This window comes from Chiloscyllium plagiosum, chromosome 9 (assembly GCF_004010195.1).
Source record: "Chiloscyllium plagiosum isolate BGI_BamShark_2017 chromosome 9, ASM401019v2, whole genome shotgun sequence".
Classification (NCBI taxonomy): Eukaryota; Metazoa; Chordata; class Chondrichthyes; order Orectolobiformes; family Hemiscylliidae; genus Chiloscyllium; species Chiloscyllium plagiosum.
Window position 1 is genome coordinate 85,166,809 of NC_057718.1, and position 20,134 is coordinate 85,186,942.

At 40.2% G+C, this 20,134-nt stretch overlaps 1 protein-coding gene across 1 annotated transcript in view; it reads right to left on the bottom strand.

The window, feature by feature from the left end:
• Positions 1-20,134, bottom strand: part of pygb (phosphorylase, glycogen; brain) — a 101,714-nt gene that overhangs the window by 73,756 nt on the left and 7,824 nt on the right. The window contains exons 2-3 of the mRNA XM_043696427.1: positions 4,085-4,186; positions 1,871-1,949 (exon numbers count right to left, since the gene is read on the bottom strand). Coding sequence (XP_043552362.1) covers positions 1,871-1,949; positions 4,085-4,186 — 181 coding nt within the window. The remainder of the gene's footprint in view (positions 1-1,870; positions 1,950-4,084; positions 4,187-20,134) is intronic.

Here is a 20,134-nt window from a genome sequence, read left to right on the forward strand (position 1 = left end):
TGAAAAACAACCCTCCACCACTACCCTCTGTCTTCTACCATTGAGGCAATTCTGTATCCAAATGGCTAGTTCTCCCTGTATTCCATGAGATCTAACCTTGCTAGGCAGTCTCCCATGGGGAACCTTGTCGACTGCTTTACTGAAGTCCATATAGATCACGTCCACTGTTCTGCCCTTATCAATCCTCTTTGTCAACTTCTTCAAAAAACTCAATCAAGTTTGTGAGACATGATTTCCCACGCACAAAACCATGTTGACTATCCCTGATCAGTCCTTGCCTTTCCAAATACATGTACATCTTGTCCCTCAGGATTCCCTCCAACAACTTTCCCATGACTGACATCAGGCTCACCGGTCTATAGTTCCCTGGCTTGTCCTTACCACCTTTCTTAAACAGTAACATCACATTAGCCAATCTCCAGTCTTCAGGCACCTCACCTGTGGCCGTCATTGATAGAAATATCTCAGTAAGAGGCCCAGTAATCACTTCCTTAACTTCCCACAGAGTTCTAGGGTAAACCTGATCAGGTCCTGGGGACATCCAGCACTTCCTCCTCTGAAATATGGACATTTTTCAAGATGTCACCCTCTATTTCCCTACATTTTATATCTTCCATGTCCTTTTCCACAGTAAATAGCACTGAGAAACATTTTAAGGTGCAAATAAATAATTACATTCTAAAATACTGCCTGGTTGCACAGATTCATAAAGACTTATATGTTCTGCAACAAAAGAATTAATTTGAGCTGACAATTGAACCAAAACTCGATTTTGAAAAACTGGTACACTTTAGAACACAATTGCACCCTAGCGAAAACTCTACTTCAAGCTGTCAGTACCAACTTGCCAGTCATTTACATCAGTCATAATTGTATTGAATGACAAAGCATGCTCAAAGGGCTGAATATTTCACTTCTGGACTAGTAAAAGTAGTATTTGTCAGGTGAGACATTAAACTGAGATTCCATCTACCATTTGATGATGTAAGCAAGAGACTTCACAACGTTATTTTAAGAATTCATCTGAAGTCATGGCCCAATATTTAGTGCTCAATCAACATCTAAACACCCTGAACACCACCACTTCACCAACCTTGAAATCGCTTTGCATTTTATTTAATTCCAGTTTATGGAACCTGACTGTACGAAAATTGGCTGTTGAATTTCATTACAGCAGTTGAGGAAAATACCATACAAATGCAAATTCTTCCTTAATTGAAATAAATTGTGTGTCAACTGCAAAAAGTGGCCACCGCTAGACTGACTCTGATTAATGGAAAGAAGGAATGTAAAACACCTATTTCAGAGCTAATATAAATTTCCTTCGCAATTAAGACACTCTAGCTTGCCCACTGGAGATCCAGCAGGTCAGGCAGCATCCAGGGAACAGAAGAATCGACGTTTCGGACATAAGCCCTTCTTCAGGAAGGCTGAAGAAGGGCTTATGCCCGAAACGTCGATTCTCCTGTTCCCTGGATGCTGCCTGACCTGCTGCGCTTTTCCAGCAACACATTTTCAGCTCTGATCTCCAGCATCTGCAGACCTCACTTTTTCCACTGGAGATCCAGGCTTGTACACATTGCTGCCAATTGATGGGATGAGATGGGAGATAAGCACACTGTTGACAAGTCACTTAACACTAAATTTCCCACACAATGTGTCACACTATTAAAACAAGTTCTATACAATATTGTTTTTGGACACAGTTCTCAGAAATATACTTACAAAAACATGAGGGGGAAGGAGGAAGGACAGAATTCAAATGGATATCTGTCTTCAATTGAATTCTAAAGTACTTATTTATATATGTGCACCAAGTAGAGGTGGACAGAGATTTTAGAGTTGCTTGTAAAATTAAAACTGTAATGACCTGCCAGTCGACCAAGACCACCGTTGCCAAGTCCAGCATCTTCTTCAATTTCTTCCAATTCTTCAATGTCTAAACCCAGCTAGAGGGAGGAGAAAGGAATAAAAGTTTCAGCAAGTAAGAATCAAACATTTAACTTTTATTAGAAATTCCCCTTGTTCTGCCAATATTACAGCAGAATATTGCAAATGTTCAAAATTTGAATTCAGGCAACATCTGTTGACTGAAATAAGGTTAAAGTTTTAGGTAATGAACATTCATCAGAACTGTTCCAGCACTTCCACCTTTTCTTCTATTTTAATTACTCTGTTTATTAAGAGTTGCAATTGGTCCAGGGTAAAAATACATTTATGCCCTTACATCCCTCTGACCAAATTTATATTTGGAATACTAAGTAGAAGCAATTTTGTTATGTAGCTCAAAAGATAATACCATGCATGTAGATTTAGCAGTAACTTTCACAGGGAATGGATATACACTTAAAGGAGAAATTTGCAGGGCAATGGAGAAACAGCAGAAGATATAAGCACAATTGGATCGCTACTTCAAAAGGGCTAGAATGGGTACAATGGGTCAAACGTTCACCTTTTGTGCTGCAAGTACATACTGTAAGTTCAATCTTGTGAAATCTCTCTGTCCATTAGCGATATTGACTTATTTTAGCAATTGAAATTGTGTGTAGATTCTCAATGTTCTGGATGGTGAATATATCAATGTAACTTCCTAAGTAATAAACATATGGTGCATCAATAAAATCCTCTTCAGGTTGAAGCAGTGTGATCACAGCCACTAGGAAACTCTGCTTGCCAAGCAAATATTGAGGAATATCTAAGCTTGGTACTGCATAGACCAATGAAGTATAGATCAGAAAGCTGAGTACTCTGTGGTGTGATTGGAGATTACATTATGCTGCACCATTTATTTGTGTATTTGCTATAAAATGGAATTTTCATAGTACTGCAGATAAAAAAGCTAAAATCAATTTTTGTGTCAGTGCTGTAATGTAACTTAAAGTTACAATATAGTTTTATTAAGATTATTAGCAGAAACATATACTCAAACAGAATAAAAAGCAGCTCCAATGTTAACCTAGACCACACTGCAGGAACATTGGCCAGCTTCTTCAATTCATGTTTATCCTTACGTTTGCTGGCTTCTATTGACTCCTGGCCCAGTTTCTCCCCGATTTTAACATTCTCATTTTCACTGTATCGCTCCTTCTTACCACTGCCTTACAAATCTCTAAAACCTCAAACTTCCTCAGATGTTGGATACTTGTGCATTTCCCACCTCCTTCACTCCAACTTCTATGGCCAAATTCTCTCAATAAACTTCTTAACCTCTCTTCCTTGAAGTAGTTTCTCAAAACCTACATATTTGATCAAGTATTTAGTTACCTGTCCTAAGGACTCCTTTTTTTCACGTAGTGTCAGTTTTTATCAGATTCACACTACTATACATTGGCCTGGGATATTTCACTTTATCCAATTCAATAATACTGAGAGAATAGAGCATCACATGGATGGTAAGAGATTGATACTAATTATAGCAAATCCTAGTTAGACATAAGGAGGCTTTGCAGAAGTGAAATCAGGAAATCTTTGAGGAGAAAGTGAGGTCTGCAGATGCTGGAGATCAGAGCTGAAGAAGGGCTTATGCCCGAAACGTCGATTCTCCTGTTCCCTGGATGCTGCCTGACCTGCTGCGCTTTTCCAGCAACACATTTTCAGCTGAAATCAGGAAATGTAAGTTCTGAAACAGAGACAATATTGCAGACACAGTACGGTATTTGAAACTGTGCTCAAAAGTTGAACGCAACAGAGCACAGATCAAAATATGGAAATAAAAATGGAAATAAAACGACAGCTGGTGGAGAATGAAGGATGGAAAGAAATAAATCTCATCTTTAACAAAATACTATTGATTAAACCAAGAACTTCATCTTTTGATACATGTCTATACAAACCAATGTCCAGAAGAGAATTCAACAGAATAGATTCATTTTAATATGAAAAGGAGATTTTGTTCCTGGAACAGAATTAAAAGCAAAAGACAGTATCAAAATGGAACATCATGATGAAAATATTTGCTATATAATCATAAAGGTAATTAGAACACACTACCAGCTAAGCAATAAAAGGCTCCGAATGTTACACTTTGGTCAAAAACATTTATGCATTAAACAATGAACTGGGTAATACAATACTACAAACCAACCTGATATATTGCTTCATCACTGGCATTCTCCAATCCCAAGTTCACCATAGTGTTCTGCAGGGTTCGGCCCATGTAGAACTCCAGAGACAGGTAATAGATACGCTACAAAACATAGGAGAGAGAAACCGTTTATTATAACGGTGAAGGAAGATGGTGATGAAAGATTTACATTTATATTGCACCTTTCATGACCTCAGGGTGCCCTGAAGCAGGTTATATTGAATGGAGTACTGCTGAAATATTGTCACGGTTAGGAAACTCAGCAGCTAATTTGTGCACTGCGAAGTCCCACAAACAGCAGTAAGATAATCAATTTTATTTATATTGAGCAAACTGTGTCTAAGTGAAATCCATTTTGGAAACATTTAATGACTTTCAAAATTTCAAATGACACTTCTTTTCTTCTTTCACAAGATGTGGGCCTTGAAGGCATGGCCAGCATTTGTTGCCCACTCTCAATTGTCCTTGAACTGAGTGGCTCACTACGTTATTTCAGAGAGCAATTAAGAGTCACCATAGCACTTTTGGTCTGGGGTCATAAGTAGACTAGACTCAGCAAGGACGACAGATCTCCTTCCCTAAAAAAGGACATCAGTGAACCAGATGGGATTCTAAAACAAACAATTGCTGTTGTCATGGTCATCATTACTGAGCCTAGATTTATATTCTAGATTTATTGCTTGAATCTAAATTCCACCACCTGCCATGGCAGGACTTGTGCTCAAAGTCAAAGCGCTCCTAGATTAGGGAGGGTGGGAAAAAAGGAGGGGGGGTGGCATTGCTAATTAGAAATGGTATAACGGCTGCAGAAAGGAAGTTTGAGGGGGATCTGCCTTTGGAGGTAGTGTGGGCTGAAGTCAGAAATAGGAAAGGTGCAGTCACCTTGTTGGGTGTTTACTATAGGCCCCCCAATAGCAGCAGAGATGTGGAGAAACAGATTGGGAAACAGATTTTGGAAAAGTGCAGAAGCCACAGGGTCGTAGTCATGGGCGACTTCAACTTCCCAAATATTGATTGGAAGCTCTTTAGATCAAGTAGATTGGATGGGGCGGTGTATGTGCAGTGTGTCCAGGAAGCTTTTCTAACGCAGTATGTAGATTGTCCAACCAGAGGGGAGGCCATATTGGATTTGGTACTCGGTAATGAACCGGGACAAGTGGTGGGCTTGTTAGTGGGTGAACATTTTGGTGATGGTGACCACAATTCTGTGACTTTCACCTTGGTTATGGAGAGAGATAGGTGCGCACAACAAGGTAGATTTTATAATTGGGGGAAGGGAAATTACGATGCTGTAAGGCAGGATTTGAGGAGCATACGTGGGGAGCATAGGCTGTCAGGGAAGGATGTGGAGGAAATGTGGAACTTTTTCAAAGAGCAGATACGACGTGTCCATGATATGTATGTACCTACCAGGCAGGAAAGAAATGGTCGTGTGAGGGAGCCTTGGTTGACGAGAGAGGTTGAAGGTCTGGTAAAGAGGAAGAAGGAGGCATACATAAGGTTGAGGAAACAGGATTCAGACAGAGCAGTGGAGGGATACAGGATAGCCAGAAGGGACCTGAAGAAAGGGAATAGGAGAGCTAAGAGAGGGCATGAAAAATCATTGGCGGATAGGATCAAGGATAACCCCAAGGCATTTTATGCGTATGTGAGAAACCTGAGAATGACGAGAACGAGGGTAGGTCCGATCAAGGACAGTAGTGGGAGACTGTGTATTGAGTCGGAAGAGATAGGAGAGGTCTTGAACAAGTACTTCTCTTCAGTATTTACGAACGAGAGGGACCGTATTGTAGAAGAGGAGAGTGTGAAATGGACTGGTAAGCTAGAAGAGATACCTGTTAGGAAGGAAGATGTGTTGGACATTTTGAACAACTTGAGGATAGACAAGTCCCCCGGGCCTGACGGGATATATCCTAGGATTATGTGGGAAGCAAGAGAGGAAAGTGCAGTACCGTTGGCAATGATCTTCTCGTCTTCACTGGCAACGGGGGTGGTACCAGGGGACTGGAGAGTAGCGAATGCTGTGCCCCTGTTCAAAAAAGGGAATAGGGATAACCCCGGGAATTACAGGCCAGTTAGTCTCCTTGGGTGGTAGGCAAAGTAATGGAAAGGGTACTGAGGGATAGGATTTATGAGTATCTGGAAAGACACTGCTTGATTAGGGACAGCCAGCACGGATTTGTGAAGGGTAGGTCTTACCTTACAAGTCTTATTGAATTCTTCGAGGAGGTGACCAAGCATGTGGATGAAGGTAGAGCAGTGGATGTAGTGTACATGGATTCTAGTAAGGCATTTGATAAGGTTCCCCATGGTAGGCTTATGCGGAAAGTCAGGAGGCATGGGATAGAGGGAAATTTGGCCAATTGGATAGAAAACTGGCTAACCGGTCGAAGGCAGAGAGTGGTGGTAGATGGTAAATATTCAGCCTGGAGCCCAGTTACAAGTGGAGTTCCGCAGGGACCAGTTCTGGGTCCTCTGCTGTTTGTAATTTTTATGAATGACTTGGAAGAGGGAGTCGAAGGATGGGTCAGTAAATTTGCAGATGATACGAAGATAGGTGGAGTTGTGGACAGTGAGGAGAGCTGTTGTCGGCTGCAGAGGGACTTAGATATGATGCAGAGCTGGGCAGAGGAGTGGCAGATGGAGTTCAACCCTGCCAAGTGTGAGGTTGACCATTTTGGAAGAACAAATAAGAATGCAGAATACAGGGTTAACGGTAGGGTTCCTAGTCAGGTGGAGGAACAGAGGGATCTTGGGGACTATGTACATAGATCTTTGAAGGTTGCCACTCAGGTGGATAGAGTTTGTAAGAAGGCCTATGGAGTATTATCGTTCATTAGCAGAGGGATTGAATTCAAGAGTCGTGAAGTGATGTTGCAGCTGTACAGGACTTTGGTTAGGCCACAGTTGGAGTACTGTGTGCAGTTCTGGTCGCCTCACTTTAGGAAAGATGTGGAAGCTTTGGAGAGGGTGCAGAGAAGATTTACCAGGATGTTGCCTGGAATGGAGAATAAGTCGTACGAGGATAGGTTGAGAGTTCTCGGCCTTTTCTCGTTGGAACGGCGAAGGATGAGGGGTGACTTGATAGAGGCTTATAAGATGATCAGAGGAATAGATAGAGTAAACAGTCAGAAACTTTTTCCCCGGGTACAACAGAGTGTTACAAGGGGACATAAATATAAGGTGAAGGGTGGAAGGTATAGGGGAGATGTCAGGGGTGGGTTCTTTACCCAGAGAGTGGTGGGGGCATGGAATGCCCTGCCCGTGGGAGTGGTAGAGTCGGAATCATTGGCGACCTTTAAGCGGCATTTGAATAGGTACATGGATGGGTACTTAATCTAGGTTACAAGTTCGGCACAACATCGTGGGCCGAAAGGCCTGTTCTGTGCTGTATTGTTCTATGTTCTAAAACCTCACTTGCAGACTTGAATTTTGTTTGGCTCATGGGATATGATATCAGCGGCAAAACCAGCATTTATTGTCCATCACAAGGTTGGTGTACAGGTCACTTAACAAGTAATCCAGAGGCCCAGGTTAACTCACTGGAGACACAAGTTCAAATTTCATTGCAACAGCTGATGAGATTTTATATTTAATTAAGCTCAGTCCATTAAAAACTTAGGTTGGAGGCCCTCTTGTAGTGCAGAGGTAGAGTCCTTCCCCCAGACCAGGAGATTTGGGTTCAAATCTCACCGACTCCACAGGCATATAACAACATCTCTGAACAGGTTGGTTAGAAAAACAGGCAAAAAGAAATAAAAACCTGGATTAGATCAACAGGTGACTGGTATTCAGGGGCCCAAAAACCCAGCTGGTTCACAAAAGGTCCTTTAAGAAAAGACAACTGGTCTGGCCTAAGTAACTCCTAACCCTCAGCAACATGGTTGCTCTCCACTGCTCTCACAGGCAAAAGTGATGGTGACAAATGCTGGTGCAGTATTAATAAGCAATAAAGAATTGCTTGAGAAGGATGCTGATCTTTTTCTAGGTGGTAAAATTTTTGTATTTGGCAGGGGCTGTCAGAAAGGCATCACTCTCTTACTGCAGTGCCAGCTATTGTTGGTACACACTGCTGGCCAGAGAGACAGTGAATGTTTAGAGGAGGAGATGGGGTGCCAATCATGTGGCTGCTTTATCCTGGATGAAGCTTGAGTGCTGTTGAGGCTTCACTCATCCAGGCAAGAGGAAGAGTATTCATCACACTCGTATGGACAGGCTTTGGGAAATCAGTGAGTTACCCACTGCAAAGTTCCCAGCTTCTGACATGTTCTTACAGTCACAGATCCTGGGTTGTAGATAGACGGGCATAAACAGTAATGCTGTTGAATGTCAGTGGGAGAGGTTTAGACACACATATTGAAGATGGTCACTGCCTGGGCATTTATGTGGTGTGAATGTTAATTACTATCCATCAGCCCATGTACGAATATGGTCTAGGTCTTGCTGCATCGACCACTTCAGTATTTGAGGTATCCCAAGTGGTGCTGAATATGCTCAGTGAACACCCTCACTTCTGACTTTGCCAATGAACATTAATGCAGACGTGGAATGGGAGTGCCAACTGGAAAAATCAAAAATGATGGTTCCCAGTCATAAGGATATAGTTTCAGAAATATATGAAGTCTTCACTCCAAGAGCCTAATAAAGACTCCTCCTGTTGATTTTGAATTAATCTATGCAAAGACTGTGGAAGCTGAGGCTTCAGAGCAGAGAACCATATGGCAAGATTCAACAAAGCGCTCAATATTGTGAGGCGTTTTGAAGGTATAACAGGAATAATCTGTTTGTCTGCAGGAGGGTCAGGAACCAAAACATAAACAAGTGGCAAAAGAACCAGAAAAGAACTATTTATTTGTTATGATCTAGAAGATCCGAGTAACTTTCAAAAACAAAACCTGGATCAATATTTTGGGGAACTATTACAGGAGGAGTGAAGTTTATTGACTAAATGCTTTGAGAATCAAGCGCAAGCACAATGATCAAAAGTCTTTTGATCATTGGGTTGGTATAGGTAGCACCAATGGCAATGAGCAACTGTTTTTATCAGGACAATACACACAGACATTGTAACAGATAGATTCAGATTACTATAGACCCAAAATGACTACGCATAGCTACCATTCAGAAACTGGCATAGCTGCTAAACCACTGGCAGCAGTGTGTCATTATGGAATAGTTTGCTGGGTCAGTTCAGAGGGCAGTTAAGAGTCAACTACGTCAATATCGAGTCACATACAGGCCAGACCTGATAATGAAGGCACAGCTAATTCCATAAAGGACATTAGTGAATCAGACAGATTTTAACAGCAATCTGGTTTGGTCATCATTACTACTGAGACAAGTTTTACATTCCAGGTTTACTTTTTAACTGAAGTTAAATTCATCAGCTACAGCAATGAGATAGGATCTCGGAATCATTAGCTCTGGTTTCTGGATTACGAGTGCAGTAACATAACCACTGGACTACTGTTCTGTTTCAGCAGCTTTCATAGTCATTTCTGTTCTCTCTGGAGCCAGCCCAGATACCTCGCTGATTGTGGCATGGTGCATAAACAAATCATTATTGCAATCAGACAATAATCAACTATACACTGAACATGTTTTGATTGCAAAAGGTTGCCCAATCGCACAGCACAACGTGAAGTAAAATGCACCAAATGTTAGTGCTTGCAGCACAGAATCATAAAACATCATATTGACTAAGTTTCACAACATGGTTAGACCAAACAGTACGCTTTGAGCATAAACACGCAGGATATGAAGTACTTTGTGAGGCACAAGCACGTGAACTTTGCTGTGCCTCACTGTACAGTGTACTTTGTACCTGCTCAAAGTACATACCTAAGTTTCAACAACTTGGTTAGACCAAACAAAATACTTGGAGCTGAAACAGACATTACAATCTATTTTGTGCACACACAAGGCAGAACACATGCACGATGGTATACACTGTGAGAGTGCCCACAGCACAGTGTCATCTTTGCACTTCCACAGTATAACATGCAATGTGCACTGCAAGATGACATCTATAAGTCAATATTAAAAAATTAAACATTTCTACGACACATTCATACACAATGCACACACTGTATAGGGGAGATGTCAGGGGTGGGTTCTTTACCCAGAGAGTGGTGGGGGCATGGAATGCGCTGCCCGTGGGAGTGGTAGAGTCGGAATCATTGGCGACCTTTAAGCGGCATTTGGATAGGTACATGGATGGGTACTTAATCTAGGTTAGAAGTTCGGCACAACATCGTGGGCCGAAGGGCCTGTTCTGTGCTGTATTGTTCTATGTTCTATAACTAGTCTAGGTGATGTTACCACAATGCAACCACAGCATCAAATGCATTAACATAATGGCTACTTTACTGGAAACAAGAGAACGGCATCCATAATCTAGAAAAATATAGGTTGAATATTAATTGCAGGGATTTGTCTCAAAACTTGGCTCAATTGCAGTAAAGGAGTCTGGAGGCGACTGTGGCACAGTTGTGAAGGAGATTTGACCAATTAAGAAGAGTTTCTCCAGATGCTCGGCCCAATAAAAGGATGGCAGGTCGATCCCACGACCTGAATGCAGTTAAGGTTCTGGGGAACTAGCAGTCCCACCCGGAAATATGGGTGCAGTCACTGTAGGTGGGAGGCCAGTGAAGACATCTGAAGATAGAAATACTCTCTGAACACTTGTAAATAACACAAAACATCCATTGACCAGAGTTGTCGGGTTAACACAGCAACAGGAGTACTCTTCTCCAGAATGGTAATAAACTGCAGCTTTCTTACATCAGCATATCCAACATTGCAGATATGCCTCTGATTATTGACACGTTGCCATAATTCCTCAAGGGAATCCATCGAGAGGTCTACTTGGCTATTCTGATATACTTTTCTCATTTACTTTACTAGGTAACTGCTTGCCCAGTTCAAATAAGTTTCTTATACATAGAAAAAGTATCACTACCATTTAAAGTGAACTGCTAAAGGGTCACTTAATCAACTGCTAAAGTGTCGACCAGCTTGATGTTTTTACTCATTTTTAGTTAGGTCGTGCAATTATCATCCAAAAACTGCCATCCTTGTTTTCATCCTTCATGACCTTCGCTCCTCCCTTATTTTCGCAAGCTTGTCCAGCCATACAATCTATCAGGATCTGTATTCCTCCAATTCTGCTCTCTTCCCATATTTATGGAAAGACACAAAGGAGTTGGCGGTGGCTCAGAGGTGGTTTACTAGATTGATGCTAGAAATCACAGCATGTCAGGCAGCATCAGAGGAGGGTGAGCGAGCTAACATGGAGTCTAGATAGCTCCTCTTCATTTTTGTTTTCAGTACAGATTCCAGAATCTGCAGTAATTTGCTCCTTTACTAGATTGATACCTGGAATGAGTGGATTGTCTTATGAAGATAGGTTGGACACGTGGACAATATGGACACTTTTTTTCAGAAAAGTGAGGGGTGACTTGGTTGAAATGTATAAGATACTGAATAGTCTTGACAAGGTGGACACAAGAAGAGTCCTTCTTCTTGTGAGTGATTTCAGAACTGAGGGCCTCAATTAGGGGTTAACTTTTTCGACAATAATGAAAAGAAACGTTTTCTCTTCAAGGCTTGCTCGACTTTGAAACAATCTGCTTAAAAATAAAGGATGTGGGGTTGAACATTTTTAAAGCAGTAGTAAATTTATTCCGTTACCTAAAAATCATCTTAGGTTATCAGAAGTAAATGGAATGTGGAGTTCAAAACACAAATAAATCAGCCATGATCTAATTAAATGATAGAGCAGGCTCGAGATTCCATATGGTCTACTTCTGCTCCTATTTCATATGTTCGTAGGCTTGGGATCCAGAAGAGTAATTCAAAAACACATCATAGAATAGCACAGAAAGATTCACAAAGGCTATAGGAATGTTAGCCTCCACATTAGTGAACCAGATGGGATTTTACAACAATCAATGCCAGCTATTATGGTCATCATTCCTGAACCTAGTTTTATATCAATGAAATTCTGGCCTCTACACTTAGAAGACTAGAATGTAGGAAGTTAGATGTAACACTATTCTTTGCAAAGCCCTAGCTAGGCCACATCTAGACTACTGCAGGTGTTGGAGATCAGAGTTGAAGTGTTGGTGCTGGAAAAGCGCAGCTGGTCAAACAGCATCCAAGGAGCAGGAGAATTGATGTTTTGAGCATAAGCTCTTCACCAGGAATTCCTGATGAAGAACTTATGCTCAAAACATTGATTTTCTTGCTCCTTAGATGCTGCCTGACTGGCTGTACTTTTCCAGCACCACTCTCTTTCACATCTAGACTATAGCAGTTCTGGAAGGAACTAAGGAAGGAAATGTATGCCTTGGAGAAACGTAATTTTACAAGAATATTATCTGGATTCTCAGGATTAAATTACAAAGAATAACTAGATAAATTATGGTTGTATTTCCTTGAAGTTAGAAGGTTATGCTTTATGTGATCAAAGGTTTCAAGATATTAATAAAGTAAAGTAGTGAGAGGATAAATAATTTTTCCTCCATCTATCCAGTTTGGGAATTCTACAATTTAGGAGCTTAGAATAAAAATAACAGCCAGAGGCCTAAGAAATTAAATTAGGAAACATCTTTACAATTTGGAGTATTCCCAAAAACAGCAATTTGAAAATAAACATTTTCGGCTGCTGGTTAATCATAACAAAAGATTACCTGGTTACTATTTCAATGCTATTTATACTTGACAGACACTACACTTCAAAAGTCATTGTTTGTAAAATGCTTCAAGAAAGCAATATAAAATGCTACGTTGTGAAAGCACAATAAAAAATGCAAATTTTTTGATAAAAAGCTAATTACCTAAACCATTTTTCAATACAGTCATAGAGATGTACTGCACGGAAACAGATCCTTCGGTCCAACTTGTCCATGCCGACCAAATATCCTAAATTAATCTAGTCCCATATCTCTCCAAACTCTTCTTATTCATACACCCATGCAGATGCCTTTTAACTGTTGTAATTGTACCAGCCTCCACCACTTCCTCTGGCAACTCATTCTATACACACATCTTCCTTTGTGTGAACATACCACCTTTTACGTAAACCTTTAATAAAGTAATTCTTTCTTAAATCACTGGTCAAAATGCAGAACCAACAAGCTCTGAAAAAAAATATGCACGGTCTCTGTGTTTCAAGCACACAATCCTCGGACATGGATGGCTCAACAAGTCATGGAAATTTCAGCTAGCGGTTTAACATCCTAAAAATTACACCATCTACATACACAACTGCTGCTAAGCTAAAATATACTGCAGAGGCCCAATGGTATCATTCTCACCCAAACCAGAAGATTGCAGGTTCAAGCCCTCACTCACAGTCAGAGTCATACATCATGTAAACAGACTCTTCGGTCTAATTCATCCATGCTGACCAGCTTTCCCAAACTAAACTAGTCCCATTTACCTGTATTCCAAACATGTATCTGTCCAAATGTAGTAACTGTACCTGCATCTACCACTTCTTCTGACAGTTCAATCTATATATACATCACCCTGTGTGAAGTAGTTGCCTCTTGAGTCCCTTTCAAATCTTTCCTCTCTCACCTTAAAACTATGCCCTCTAGTTTTGAACCAGCCTACCCTAGGGATAAGGCCTTTGCTATTCACCTTATCTATGACCCTCATGATTTTTAAAATCTCTATAAGGTCACTCCTCAGCCTCTGACACTCAAGTGAACAAAGTTCCAGCCCCTCCCCATAGCACAAAGCCTCTACTCCTATTAACATCCTTGTAGATCTTTTCTGCACACTTTTTAATGTAATAATGCCCTTCCTATAGCAGGCCAACCAGAACTGTGTGAAGTACTCCAAAAGTGGTTTCATTCACATCCTGTATAGTTGCAACATAACATCCCAACTCTAATAATCAATGCTCTGAGCAATGAAGGCAAGCGTGCCAAATGTCTTCTTCACTACCTTATTTACCTGTGATACCATTTTCAACGAACTATGTACCTTAACCCCAAGGTCTCTCTCTGACAACAATCCCCAAGGCCCTCCAATTAGCAGTACATATTGTGTTCTTGTTTGTCCTACCAAAATGAAACACCCCGACCTCGCATTGATCTAAATGAAACTCCATCTACCACTCATCAGGCATTTGACTCAGTTCATGAAGATCCCATTGTAATCTTAGATAACCTTCTTCAGTGTCAAACATACTATAAATTTTGGTGTCTTCCATGAAACTATGACCCATCATCGATCCCGACGGAACACCACCGGTCGCACGCCTCCAGTCTGAAAAACACCCCTCTCCCATCACCTCTGCCTCCTATCATAAAACCAATTTTGTATCCAATTGGCTGGCTTTCCCTATGATATAACTTTACTAACCAGTCTACCATGCGGAATCTTGTTAAAGGCCTTTCTAGAGTTCATGTAATCAATTTCAAGGGCTTTGCCCTCATTTATCTTCTTGGTCGTGTCTTCAAAAAACAAAATCAAGTTTGTGAGAGAATTTCCCACACACAAAACCATGTTGACTATCCCTAAGCAGTCCTTGTCTCTCCCAATGTACATAGATCCTATCTCTCAGACTCCCCTTCAACAACTTAGCCATCATTAATATCAGACTCACTGGTCTATCGCTCCCAGGCTTTTTCTTGCAGCCTCTTAAATAAAGGCATAATGTTAGCTAACCTATAAGTCTTCTGGCACCTCACCCACGATTGTAGATGATACAAAATCTCTGTTAGGGGACGTGCAATCTCTTCCCTAGCTTCCCACAATGTCCTGGGATATACCTGATCAGGTCCTAGAGACCGGTCTACTTTTATGCTTTTTAAGACCTTGAGCACCTCCTCAACTTTATCGCAGACTGTTTACAATAGATCACTATTTATTCCCAAGTTCACTAGCCCAGGTTGACACTCTAGTGCATTACTGACACAGTGTGAAACTTTATCAACATCTGAATTGGCAGTAAGAGTAGTCATTCAGCTCCATAAGCCTTCTCCACCATTTAATAATATCATGGTAACCTCAAATCAACATTCTCACCTGATTAATTTTCATACCTTTGCTTAACAAAAATCTATTTAGCTCTGTCTTTAAAAAAAAATCAAGGACTCTGCTTCTATCCCCTTTCAGGAAGAAAGTTTCAAACACTCGTAATCTTTCGACAGAAAGAAAAGTGTCTCATCTGTTTTAATTGGGTGACCTCTGATGTTTAAATCTCCCATGACAGGAAACACCCTCTCCACATCTACCCCATCAAGACCCACTAGGATTTTACATTTTACAATGAAATTGCCTCTTACTCTAAGAGCTCCAGCAGGAACAAACCTAAGCTGTCAAGCCCATTCCGGGTATTTGTCTAGTAAACCTTTTTTGAAGTGTCTCCAACACACTTATAGATTATTTTGCTCATCAACTTGTTCAGAGACATTATTACACACCTTTGTAGCAGGTGCGACTGGAACCTGGGCTACTTGGCTTAGAGATAGCAACACTATCATAGCACCAAAAGGGCCCTATTCCAACGCATTTATACATTTCCTTAAATCAGGTAACCAATACTGTTCACAGTACTACAGATGTGGTCTGATCAGTGCCTTATATAACTGAAGCATAACAATCCAACTTTGGTATTCAATTCCCCTCATAATAAATGATAACATTCTATTAGCTTTCCTCATTACTAGCTTTACCTGCAAACAAATCTTTTACAAATCATGCACAAAGACACCCAGATCTTTCTCCATCTCACAGCTCTGCAATTTCTCACCATTTAATAATATGCTTCTTTTATATTTTCCCTGCCAAACTGTCACAAAGCTAGTCTTTTTTTTCTAAAAGCTATACCTTGACTCAAGGATACTCTGTCCTTGATTTTTCAGAGGGGTAATAAACCAGGCCAGACTCCGATCAGACTGTTTTGGTAATGAGATGTAAAGGATTTTGAGAGGCCTTTGGTTTAATATGTAAACTGATGACACTTCAGGCCTATATCGTCATGGTTTAGAAATGACCCTGTAGAATGAAAAAGGGAGTGGTCAGCTTGAGCTGAATGGTTTAGTTCAGTGCAGAACTGCTTAGGAGTTCAACAGTGAGCTGTGTGGAAACTCTCTCTTCTGCCCTTCTAAACTTTAAGCTGTAAGCATCTGACCCTTTTTTAATACTGTAATAAGGGGGGGGGCGGGGTTACTTATTGGGACAGTTGTGTATATTCGGTTCATGCATACTTAAGTCTCGTTTGGATAGACTGAGTCCTGTAGAGGTTCTTTATTCTGTTCTTCATGTTTCATTGTGTAATTTTGTGAATAAATTTTTTGTCTGTTTTAAACCTGGTAGTCAACCTTGCTAACTTAATCCAGGTAATTTTCACTGTACACTTAGCGAAACAAATTGCAGAAGTTATGGTCTGAGCTGTCTGCTTAAGAATGTTTTGAGTGGTCTGGCCTAGTCCATAACAAAATGGACAAGTTCACATTGTCCTACATTATATTTAATTGACACATCTCTGTCTAGTCACAGCTTATTTATTATTGCATTGTAGCTTCTTTATGTCCTCTTCACAACTGACTTTCCTATCTTTTGGAGTTTACCACCCTTCAAATGAAACCCTGTTCGCCTTGACCATTGAGTGTAGATGGTGGTCTAATTAAGGTATTTAACACAATCAAACAACTGAACATGGTAGGTAGAGAAAATTTCTCTACGTACTGAATTCAGAGTAAGAGAGCATAACCCTAACATTAGGATTAGGCCATATGTCAGGAAACCATGGTTCACAAAAAGGGTAGTGGGAATGTGGAGAAGTAATTGAGGCAAGGCCAACTGAAAACTTCAAGACAGTGATTGATAATCAGATATGGGTAAAATAAGGTTAGAAGTGAGTAAGGACTGCAGATGCTGGAGATCAGAGTGTGGTGCTGGAAAAGCACAGCAGGTCCTGAGGAAGGGCTGATGCCCAAAACATCAATTCTCCTTCTCAAGGGATGCTGCCTGACCTGCTGTGCTTTTCCAGCTGGCAGCTTCCAAGGTGCAGGAGAATCGATGTTTCGGGCATCAGCCCTTCATCAGGACCGGCTGTGCTTTTCCAGTACCACACTCTCGACTAAAACAGGATTACAAAATTAAAGCAAATAACTTGAGTTAAGATACTGATTAGCCATTACTGAACAATACTGGAACAGACAAAACTGCCTACATAACTACTTTCTGCTACTTCATGTGCCAATTTTCACTGGGGTATTCCCTCCAATCCTGCTGCCCTCTTTGAAATTCAAATAAAAAAAGACTTCATTAAAAAAATAACTTGAATTAGATTTTAAACAAATGGTTAAACCATGCCACAGTGCATCTTACAGGTGCATCCTGGAAGACATGTGCAAGCTTGATTCAGATTCCATAACATCATAACATGTTGAAATAACTCCACGGACACCGGTACCCCTTCACATGTACACAATACATGCAGTCTGACCAGCTAGTCCCTAGAGTGAGTGCAATCTAAGACCCATGTTTATTTTTTTTTCCTCTTATTTTTAGAACCTCTGATACACCATTTTTAAAAATTCTCTTGTTTTGTTTTTTACACCCCACTCTACCGCCTAACTGCAGTAGTGCTTACTTTCCCCCCGTGCCCATGTTGTGTGCGTGCAGGTGAAGACCCATGTTTATACAGGTCAGCCAGGATTCCCCAATTGGCCCAGGTCAACCACCCCAAAACAGGAAATTGTATTCAATAAGATCCATCTGGCCAACGTTGTTCCAATCACTATACATGCAAAAAGTAAATCTACAGCCTCCATGAAGCAGAAGAATATACTGAATGCAAAACTGACAAAGATATAAACCTAATTCTCCAAATTTCTAAATGAAGTAGCAGGCCAACTGCACCACTCAGTTCCTCCTTGAATGTTTTGCTTTCCTCAACACACTTGTGAAAACCACAGATGATTTTGAATTGCAGAAACAGAATCGCAGAATTAAAACAGCACAGAAGGAATGGTTCATTGTGCCTGGCTCTACAATTGACCACCTAGTGCCATTCTCCTCCCAATACTCCTGCACTTCCTTTTCAGATAGCAAAGAAATTCTCTTTTCAATGCCTCAACAGAACCAGCCGCACACCTGCTCATAAAATAAAGTGAATCATTTGAGTGTGGTGACCCGTTCAATAACATTCTTGCCCTAAAATGGAGAAGGTCAGAGTTCAAAATTTTACTTCACAGGCACAAGCAGACAATGCAGTACTGAGGAGGAGCTATCATTCAGATCAGTGTTTAAACAGATACTAGGGTAGATGCAAAAGGTTCCATTGCATTATCTGAAAAGAAGAATTTTCTCATGGACATTGATGAACATTTAACATTAACCAATATCACAAAATCTTATTAACATTTGTAAGATCATGTTGCATGCAAATTGGGTGCTACTTCCTTACAATGCAAAAAAAAATACTTAATTATCTGTGAAGCAATTTAGAATGTCCCAAGGTCATGAAAGTGTTATGTAAATGTAAGGCTTCCTTTCTAGAAACTGCTCTCTAGCATACACCCAAAGGCACCAAGTACAATTGGAGCAACATACCATAGGGCAGCAATTAAATCAGCATAGATCAGGCCAAATGAAGTCAACATTCAGCTTTCTGTAAATTGCATGAACCAGCTCAGTCCCTGTCAACTCAAATCTAACTTGATTTCCCTAACTGTCTTATCAACCTAATAAATGAGTTAAAATTGGGGTTCAAAATTTCAGTAAAGCATACACAGTATATTTATATAATGGGGCATTTGCAATTGTGAGAGAAGTTTTAAAAATGAAATTTAAAACAGAGGTTGAAAAGTTTTGAGAAAGTGTCTTCGGTCATTATGTTAACTTGGTGCATTAAACTGTTTCAAGATGAAAAAGAAAATAATTTCAGTTCTTTTCTCATAGCTTGCAAAACTAGATTGAAGTACCTGCAGTTGGGGCTACAATGTTTGAAGTGTTTACATGAGATACTGGTCAATTGGTGCAAAGGTGGAGTTTATCTAATAGCGCATATAGACTTCACATCAATCCAGGCAAATATTCAGAGACAGAAAACTTTGTTAATCAGTTCAAGGATTAGAAACATGTGAATATAGCAAGCTACTGAAATAACAATATCTTCTTGAACACTAACCTCTCTTCTACATGTAAGCTTTTCTAGTCTGCAATCTACCCAAGATGAATCTCATGTGTGGTTAGTTTTGAGGCCAGAACATTTAGACTAAGACCATTTAAGGAAATGATTCTTGTTCTTCCACTTCACAATGAATCAGCAATAGTTGCAAAAATATAGTGTCAATTTTGACAGTGGTCATAGTCTGTCAGTAGGTTGTGAATTCAAGCCTCACACTAGATATTTTAAAAAAAATTTAACCTATTACGCCCAGTGTAGCACTGAGGGAATGCTGAAGTGGTAGAGATGTTGTTTATATTTAATCTGACATCAAACTGACGACCTGTTTATTTCCTCGGGTGAACACAAACATTCCAATAGTACTATTTAAAGGGGCAGGGAGTTCTTCTGCTGTCGGGCTAATATTTATCATCAGATTACCTGGTAATCTTTTCAATGCTGTATATGGAACCTTAATGAGGGAAAATTGATTGTTATGTTTCCTACATTATGACAGCGATGACACTTCAAAAATAAATTAGCTAATAAGCACTTGAAGTCAAAATATTTTAGAGAAATTTTTATTTGGTATAAAACAAAAATGATGCCAAAATTGCAAAGAATAGTATTAGAAATGTTACAAAAGGATGGTGGTATTTAAATTTGATAAATTACCTAGATCGGACAGGATACATCTGAAGATATTGAAGAGTGAAAGTTGCAGAGGCACTGGCCATAATCTCTCACTGCACAACATACTGGCTAAAAATATTCTCCTAATGCATTTTAAGAACTCTTGAGATGTTAAAGAGTTAAATTTGCTCTGGCAACCTGTAAGAAATTGGATGCCCCAGGGGTAGGGTGATTTGTTTCTCTGTCTTGCAGGGAGAATGTAAAAATTTACATAGCCATCT